Here is a 10,000-nt window from a genome sequence, read left to right on the forward strand (position 1 = left end):
TCTGGGTGAACATTCTGCGAAAAAAGAACATCTACAAGCTCACAACACAGTTTCCATCAACCAATTTGGGATTTTGCGCATAAAGCCCTGAAGGGAAACATATCTTATAGTTATAGTTGCCGAATACGTTTTGGGGTAGAAAGCATTTAACTCACTTGACTATAGACTTTGCACCGGTATAACGTAATATTTGTATTGACGAAAACACTGAATGGCGCTTGAGAGACAAAGAGAGCGATAGAGAGATAGAGAGAAATAGACAGATAATCCTGGATGAAGACAAAACTAGAAGGTATCTCTCTCTCTGTCTCTCGCTCTCTCTCTCTCTGTCTGTTCCCCCCCACATCTGTCTTTCTGTCTCTCCACCACACTCTCTCTTTCTCTCTCTCTCTCTCTCTCTCTCTCTCTCTCTCTCTCTCTCTCTCTCTCTCTCTCTCTCTCTCTCTCTCTCTCTCTCTCTCTCTCTCTCTCTCTCTCTCTATCTCTCTCTCTCTCTCCGTTACCTTGCCAGTTTCTTTCTTTCCTTCTCTTCTTCTTCTTCTTTCTGGGCGGAGGTCAGACTCTCAGCATCAGCCAGGTTGTCAACGGCGATGGCCAAGAAGACGTTCAGTAGGATGTCTGGTCAGTGGGGTTAAGGTATGAACTGACCAATCACAACAGCGGTATTATGGAAAATCCCTTGAGTGACTGTAGTTGTACAAGGCAGACTACACTACCCAGAATGCCTCCCTGCTGTGCTGCTCTGCGTTCAAGCTTCTCCCTTGTCCACGCTCGAGACAACTTGGTAGTTATCTGAGCTATGACTCTCGCAAACTGTTTGAATAGGAGAACTGTGTATCAGTGGTGGAAATACTCTGTTAAGTAAAAGTCCGGAATTCAAAATGTACTTGAGTAAAAGTACAAAAGTATTGGCATCATAATGTACTTAAAGTACCAAAAGTAAAAGTACTCATTAGGCAGAATGTCCCATTTCAAGTTTTCAAATGTATAAAAATCTTTTGAAAATAGCAGATCTACAAGCTCACAATGCGTCGCATCGCGACGCATTGTGAGCTTGTAAATCGGCTATTTTCAAATGGCCGAAATGTATATAGGGCTGAAGTGGTTAATGTATGTTTTGTAATAATAATCAAAATCTACTAAGTAACTATAATAATAATAATAATAATAATAATAATAATAATAATAAAGAATTGCATTTTTATAGCGCTTTTCTAAGTACTCACTTACTCAAAGCGCTTTACAATGGTTCATTCATTCATACAACCAGTAACTACCAGTAAGTTTTCAAATAATTGTAGTGGAGTAAAAGTATAATATTTGCCTTTGAGATGTAGTTGAGTAGAAGTAAAAGTATTGGAAATTGGAAATATTCAAGTAAAGTACAAATACCTCAAAATTGTACTTAAGTACAGTACTTAGTTACTTTACACCACTGCTGTGTATCTCCAAATTTACAACATCGGAGTGACAGAGTCATTTTGATCTCCGACTTCTCTAGCTATTTGGCGACTTTCTTTCATAACTGAAAATGTGTTTACATACAGGTACATGTGCTTGGAGGTAAAGTAAGGGACATTTCATATAGTTTAAACTTTTGAGGTGCTCAGTAAATGTCAACAAAAATATACGTGTCTGTCAGCTCTGTCACAGGTTATAAGCCAGGAACTTTCAACGTCCGAGCTGTCTTGAATGGCGGGTAACTTCCGGTTGTGAACAGCGGGTAACTTCCTGTTGTGAACGGCGGGTAACTTCCTGTTGTGAATGGCGGGTAACTTCCTGTTGTGTAAGGATACAGTTTCCGCAGATGAAGAGGATGATGAAGTAAATGCAGACCAGCATGCCAGGGAACGACGGCCCTCCATACGCCATGATGCCGTCATACATGACCGAGTTCCAGTCCTCTCCTGTCAGGATCTACACACACACACACACACACACACACACACACACACACACACACACACACACACACACACACACACACACACACACACACACACACACACACAGTATTCAATACGATTGATCAGATCTACACAATTCACACTGTATTCATCAATACGATTGATCAGATCTACACAACACACACTGTATATATCAATATGATTGATCGGATCTACACAACACACACAGTATTCAATCATCAGTATGGACAAGTATTGATCAGGTCAACACAACATACAAAGTCATTATCGATAAGCAGAAGTATTGAATTGATCAACGCAATACACACAATAGTCGTCAATATAAAGTGGTAATGATCAGATCAAGGGATTAGATATAAATAACTAACACACAAAAAAAGTTTTTGCTGGTTTGTTTGTCTTACTTTGCGGAAGTAAAAGAATGACTTCTAGATTTAACCCATCAAGACCGGGAACATTTGAAAAATCTTTGAATATGTATATATATTTAAGCAAACATTTGCAACTCAAATCTTTGCTTCTGGGGGTCCCTGGAACAACATATTTTGAGATGGGGGTCCGTGACCAAATACATATCATTTTGGGGGTCCTTGACATGAAAAAGTTTGAGAACCACTGATGTAAATTTTTTTTTTTAAATGAGCGGCGACAGAGTACGTAACAGGTGTCCCTCAAACCACTAATACTCATAAGAGAGAGAGAGACGAGAGGAGAGAGGAAGAGTTATGAACAAAAGAATGCCATAAATAAAACAGGTCCAAAGAGACTCTTTGTGTCACTACACCCTGCAAGCCCACACGCATTGCTGTATATTTTAATGTCTCCAGTCCATTGCATTAAAGGCCTTTTGCATTTTTCAAACCCACCGTGAGTGCCTGAACCTGCATAATTTATGCCAGTCTAACTTTTCCTCTCACTTTTTCTTATGTGTTCTTAGGTGTGTTCTCATTTTATTCTTAACATGAACACCATCATCATCATCATCATCGTCATCATCATCATCACTCTTGTCTCAGGATCAAAGAATTGATGAGGAACAAGCGTAAGAGCAAGGTGTCTCCAAATATATAACAAGACTTATAAGAAGTGTAAAAGCCCCTAGCAGACCCTACAGTACACCAACTGGAAGTTGTGGCCTAAGGGTGGCGCAAGAGCAAAGGTCATGGGTAGTAGTGGCAGTAGTTTTCCATATACCTTATCTAGTTTGGGACCAAAGTGTTGGACAAACCGACAGTCCAACTGACATACAGTATAACCATCCTTAGTTCCAGCACAGCACAGCACAGCACAGCACAGCACAGCACAGCACAGCACAGCAGAGCACAACATAACATAACCCAATTTAACACAACACCTCACAGTCGCAACATAACTCAATGCAACACAACACAATCGCACACATAGCAACTAATGCTACACAACATAATATTAATATGACATAATATAACACAATGCAACACAACATAACACAAAGCAACAAAATATAACAAAACAATGCAATACCACACAACATACCAAGATACAACATAATGCAACATAACACTATGCACCAATATACAGTAGCCTACACAATGTAACAAAACATAACACACTGCAACCCAACATAACAAACACAGCTTAATACAACGGGTATCTGTGTCCCTCTCTCCGTCCTACTGTCCCCTCTGTCTGTCTGTCCTTCCATCTGTCCCCTTTGTATCTCTGTCCCCTCTGCCCCTCAGTATCTTTATCCACTCTCTCACTCTGTCCACGTCCACTCTCTCACTCTCTCACTCTGTCCACGTCCACTCTCTCACTCTCTCACTCTGTCCACGTCCACTCTCTCACTCTCTCACTCTGTCCACGCTCACTCTCTCACTCTGTCCATGCACACTCTCTGCCCCCTCTCTCCATCGGTGCCTACCTGGAAGACGGTGAGCAGGGACTGGGGGAAGTTGTCGAAGGTGCTTCGTCTCGTAATGTCAAAGTTGAACTTCCCTCCAAACAGCTGCATGCCGAGCAGAGAGAAGATGATGATGAAGAGGAAGAGGAGCAACAGCAGAGACGCGATGGAACGCACCGAGTTCAGCAGAGACGCCACCAGGTTGGACAGAGAGTTCCAGTACCTGAGGACAGGGGCATAAACACGTCATGGAACTACAGTAACCACAATGCACTGGGTAAACACCCACATACAGCACAATAGGCACATAATCGTAGTTGTCAGGCAGAAACCTCTTATCTCTGTATCTTAAAGTTTTATGGTTTTTTTTTGTGTAAATGAAGGCCCTAATTCTTCATACCACAGTGTCACACAAATGCAGCAACAATAGAAAATCTACAAGCTGAAAACGGTTTACTATTTTTGAATTTGGAATCCTGAAAAGTAACAGTTTTTGACATATGAGGTTTCCACCCGACAGCAAGGATATGTGATTCAGCTCGAGGACGCATAAGAACTATGTCTAATTGGTCTCACCTAGCCAATGATCAGAGATTTCTGATTCACTGATTCTAAATTCAACGAATGGGCTCAAACTGGGTGGAAACAATTCAGAGATTAAAAAACATATATATTATATTATATATAAAAAAATCATGTATTCCATTGTAACACGTCCTGAGCATCTTTTTTTCATGTGCCAGAAGAAGAGGCATGACACTTTGTTTTAAAACTAGAATCATTTTAAATTGATTTAGTGATTCTTTTTTTTTATTTGGACTTTGGATGGGCGATTTGATTTAACAACAGTGGCGAGTCTCCCCTGTGAAATGATGACTTGATGTACAGTAGAAAAGCAGATGAGACATTATTCTCACATAGCCAGACGATCAGAGATCTCCGCCTGGGGATATGTCTGGGGAAATATAAATTCATTGAATGGGCTTGGGACGGTGGAGAAAACCAGCCTCACAAATCTATCTCTACTGCTACAATCTTACAATCTTCCCAATAATGAAGGAACACCCAAAGGTCTTTGCATCGGTTCTGCCGGGTCGTGCCTACAGTATGTTCCCTCAGTATTATTTATTATTTTCCCCAAAAGATTTAAAACTGTCTGGGGTGCTCACAAAAGCCTGAGTAGACGTTAAAATGACCCCAAACATGTTTGAAAGTCAAATATCCCTTTAACCTGTGTTAATTCTGCTGTACAATGAAAGTTGTACAGCAGATGACAACATTAAAGGTCTTACTGTAATTCTACACACCAGTACAGCTGACTGTGTTACAACAGGATTACAGCATTAAATCACACATTGTCAGCAGCTGTACCATTTATTTCTTACTGAGTGGATTTCCCCCATAGTATTCAATGCATGGTGACATTGATAGCTGACTGAGTTGTTCTGTAATCGTGTACAACAACAACAACAACAACAACAACAACAACTTTGTTGTTCGACTGACTTTGTTGTTCCTGGACAGGTAGTGTCTATTTGATTTTTAAAGACCTATTTCATCCCACAGGGGAACTTCAGTTTCAGCTTCACCCAACTGAGTGCTGCCCACAGAGGAGCGTGGAGACTTTCAGGTAAAGTGTCTTGCTCAGGGACACTTCGACGCATTGCTGAGGTCTGGAATCGAACCTGGGACGTTAGGTTTCCCAGACGGGCTCTCTAACCATTCAGCTATGGCCGCTCAGAGAGAGGTGTGAGGTCTGGGAGGTGACTGTGCGTGCGTGCGTGTGTGTGTATGTGTGCGTGTCTGTCTTTAGAGTTTGTCTCAGCACTGTCAGAAGCCCAGGGAAAGACAGAAGCATTCAACATCCTGTTCAATCTAGGTTTATATTTGGATATCTTGACCAAAGCATACAGTATGACATTGTGAAACAAACGCCTTTGAACTTGTTTTCACCAGAACCTGGAGTGCCTCGGACCTCTCAGGAAGCACCCTGATCTTCCTGTAAAGACCACACTCAACTTTACCCGGTCACTCACTTTGAACCTGGTGTGGCAAGCTTTTAAACATTTTTCCAAGTTGCACAATGTTCAAAAATACAAAATACTCCACCAAATTATTCCTAATCTCTCCCAGGCCCAAGCTCTTCCTTTCCACTGCTGCCCCTCACTCTCTAGGAACATACAGGGTAAGTGGGGCTTGTGAAGAATCTGGTTGACTTACACAGTATATAGTTATTATGTTGATCATCATCTTTGGCCTTTTGATAATATCATAAGGCCAAATATATTATATGTTATATTCTGACCATCTGGATATCATAGAGTCAAGAAACCATATGGCACAGGACTGCTAGGAAGCAATTCCTCCTTTATGTTTGTATGCTATGCTTTCTCCTTGCTTTCATTAGAGAACTACTGTAGCACCAACCTGAATGTTTAAAGTTCTTCTCCATGAGCTCACGTAGTAAACTTTTTTTTTTTTTTATTAATTTTTTTATCCCGCGATTTTTGTAACCAATTTTTTTCACCCGGTGCCAATTTTCTAAGTGATCCTGGGCGCTATACCAGCCCTACACCAGCACTACACCAGTACCCCACAGTAGGGAGGCCAGGGCCGAGCTCATGCTTCCTTCAGGCATGAGAGCCAACTGACCTTCTTGTCACCCGACAGGGGGGAGTTTCCCTGGTTGGACGTAGCGCGTGGAAGGAACACGTTATTCCAACCAGTTCCCTTCCCCTCCATCAGGCGCCCCGGCTGTCATGGGGGAGGCGGTATAGTGACCAGGATTACTACATGTTTTTGTGAGGGTATTAACTACCCTAGGAGACACGGGGAGAACATGCAAACTCCACACAGAGAAGCCCTTTCGCCAACCCCACCTAGGGTATGGGCGCTGATGACGCGGAGGAGAAGACACGCCCCCAGCGCCCACAGCGTCCCCGGCGGGAATCGAACCCAGGACCTTCTAGCTGTGAGGCGACAGCGCTACCGACTGCGCCACCGTGCCTCCCTGACGTAGTAAACTTTCTTTCTTAAAACGTGAAGTGTCTCCAACTCTGTGTGCCTCAACAATTACTGATTGAAACAACATTCCTCCAGACTCAGAGACAATCCCCCCATCAAGAATCCCATCCTTCCCCAGGTAACTCGGTTCATCTATACTTTCCCATTCCCTTCTCTTGTCATTAAAGGTGTGGTGTTGAGTTGTGGTCTTAGGTCCGGGGAGCTCAGTCAGTAGAGCTCTCACATTTAACTCACAAGTTTCTGGGTTCGATCCTGGGCACCACCAACTCAGCGTATGAGTAGCACGGCTTAGGTATCTAAAGCCTGAAACATACTCCATGCAAATGACAACGCCTGACCGAACCAGCACACGTGCGTCCCCTGTGTACTGTATATACACAACATGTACTCTTATGCAACGGTGGAGAGAATAATCCCACCTACTTACATTTGAAACTACAGTGACAGTCTGCTATATTATGAAAGATAGAGCAGAAGAGACCACAAATCCAAGAAGACAGCTTATGTTGTATGGAGCCCTGGGGCACCCCGGTAAAATAACTTTATAGGGTTTAAGTGGTTAAGCGTCTGTGTTCTTGTGCTCGTAATGCATTACTGCACCTCAGCATTCCATCTCTCAGGGGTTTAGAACATTGTAAAGCGGAGCAATGCCCTCATTCCTCGGCTGAAACCAACAGTAAGCCACCCCGAGCTAGCTACTCACTGATTTACTTGTACTAGTGCTAGGGCTGGGTGATATGACTTCAAATCAATGTCACGATTATCTCAAACTTTACGATTACGATTAATGAACCATTATTACATTTTTGTGAAAATAGCAGATCTACAAGCTCACAATGTGTGGCATTTCTGCACACCACGTCGTCACCATTGTACAACGCAGTATAATACGGGGCTTAAGTGGTTAATCAGACTACGTTTTTCCTGTTGATTTGTTGATACAGTATATATTATCTAACATCTAACATTATCTAACAAATATATTCAGTAAAACGTTACTTTAAAGGGATAGTTCACCCAAAAAAAATAATGTTTTCTATCGTTTTGTTTTTGTCGCATTACTAAGCCAGCGGACCGGTAGGCATCGGTTCCGGTAAGAGACGCAAAGGAGACTCTTTGTGTCTCCTACCGGAACCGCTGCTGGTCATGAAATTATTGGCTTAGGAATGCGACAAAAACAAAAGAATATCCATGAATTCAAGTCTCCATGGGGGTGACTAATCGATAGAAAAAAAGTCATTTTGGGGGTGAACTATCCCTTTAAGGTCGGTTATTGGGAAAATATCTTTGGTTAATTGCCCAGCCCTAACCAGTGCATATACTGTAGGTTTATGCCACACAGACACACAGACACACACACACACACACACATATACTGTCGTACAGTCACACATCGGTCCTGTCTCTGTGTGTACCTGGTGATTTTGAAGATGCGCAGCAGTCGCACACAGCGAAGGACAGAGATTCCCAGAGGAGACATGATCTTGGTCTCCACCAAGATGGTCTCCAGGATTCCTCCGCACACGACGAAGCTGTCGAAGCGGTTGAACAGCGACACATAGTACGCCTGGAGGACAGAAAGAGAGAAGACATGAACATTTTTAACCCGCATTCCATCCGGGAACGCATCTCGGTCATTTTTGATTTCTTTGGCTATTCAAAAATAGCAGATATACAAGCTCATAGCGCGGCACCGAGTGCCGCGCTATGATCTTATAGATCTGTTATTTTTGAAAAATCCTGAAAATTTGTGCAAATCTTTGAATATATATATCTATTTAAAGTGAACATTTGTAAAATATTGTGTTCCAGGGACCCCCAAAAGCCAAGATTTGAGTTACAAATGTTACAAAAAATGTATATTCAAAGATTTGCACACATTTTCAAATCATTTTAGTGGAGTAAAAGTAAAAATGTTACCTCTGAGATGTATAGTGGAGTAGAAGTAAAAGTATTGAAAAATGGAAATACTCAAGTAAAGTAAAAGTACCTCAAAATTTTACTTAACCACTTATAAACCCCAGCATCGTGGGGTAGGGTTTCTCAGAAAATAGCCTATCGACAAGCTCACAACGCATTGTGAGCTTGTCGATAGGCTATTTTCAGCTAAATCCTTCCCCACAATAACTGACTGGGACTGAGTACTGTGTATAGCTGTATGTGTGATGTGATGATGGAAGCCTCACCTGTAGACCCAGACTGTACATCTTCAATAACATCTCTCCAGTGAACATTGCCAGCAGCACTTTGTTGGCTATGTCTGGATGCAGAGAGAGACAATGAGAGAGAGACAGAGAGAGAGAGAGAGAGAGAGAGAGAGAGAGAGAGAGAGAGAGAGAGTTGAAATGAGAATTGTTGGTGCCTGTGCGTGCATGCTTCTTTGTGCGTGCATGCATGCATGTGTGTGTGTGTGTGTGTGTGTGTGTGTGTGTGTGTGTGTGTGTGTGTGTGTGTGTGTGTGTGTGTGTGTGTGTGTGTGTGTGTGTGTGTGTGTGTGTGTGTGTGTGTGTGTGTGTGTGTGTGTGTGTGTGTGTGTGTGTGTGTGTGTGCATGCATGTGTGGATGCGTACATGTGCGCGTGTTTGTGTGGATGCGTGTATGTGTGTATGTGTGCATGTGCGGCCTCTGTGTGTGTGTGTGTGTGTGTGTGTGTGTGTGTGTGTGTGTGTGTGTGTGTGTGTGTGTGTGTGTGTGTGTGTGTGTGTGCGCGTGCTTGTGTGTGTCTGTGCGCACATGCATATACCTTGGATTTCGGTCAGCCACTGAGGTTGTTTATGATGCTCGGAGGCGATGGTCAGCGTGTTCAGGAACACCAGGAAGATCACCAGCCAATAGAAAACCTGAGATTTAACTGCTGCCCTGCACTTCCTTCTACACAACCTGTTCCACCTACGAGAGTAACGACTGGTAGAGAGACAGAAAGAGACACAGAGAGAGAGAGAGAGAGAGAGAGAGAGGGGGGCAGAAGGATGGGGGAAGAAAGGAAGAAAGGAAGGGGGAAGAGAAATAAATCAGAGAAGCAGAGATAAAGAGGAGAGAAAGGAGAGAGACAGACAGAAAGGAAAGTATAAAAAAGAAAGGAGGGTGGGTGGGAGCAACACAGAGAACGGAGAGGAAGAAAGATGTGGGGAAGAAACAACAGGAGGAAGAAGAACAGAAGAAAGAA

General features: G+C 42.8%; 1 protein-coding gene across 1 annotated transcript in view; it reads right to left on the reverse strand.

Annotated features, from left to right (window-relative positions):
* The window catches only part of cacna1c (calcium channel, voltage-dependent, L type, alpha 1C subunit), a 244,367-nt gene that overhangs the window by 65,940 nt on the left and 168,427 nt on the right, over nt 1–10,000 (reverse strand). Inside the window, exons 13-18 of the mRNA XM_080421807.1 lie at nt 9,578–9,738; nt 9,021–9,094; nt 8,250–8,401; nt 3,832–4,033; nt 1,797–1,917; nt 504–618 (exon numbers count right to left, since the gene is read on the reverse strand). Of these exons, the coding sequence (XP_080277933.1) occupies nt 504–618; nt 1,797–1,917; nt 3,832–4,033; nt 8,250–8,401; nt 9,021–9,094; nt 9,578–9,738 (825 nt within the window). The remainder of the gene's footprint in view (nt 1–503; nt 619–1,796; nt 1,918–3,831; nt 4,034–8,249; nt 8,402–9,020; nt 9,095–9,577; nt 9,739–10,000) is intronic.

Source organism: Gymnoscopelus braueri, assembly GCF_963280865.1.
Source record: "Gymnoscopelus braueri genome assembly, chromosome: 23".
Taxonomy (NCBI): domain Eukaryota; kingdom Metazoa; phylum Chordata; class Actinopteri; order Myctophiformes; family Myctophidae; genus Gymnoscopelus; species Gymnoscopelus braueri.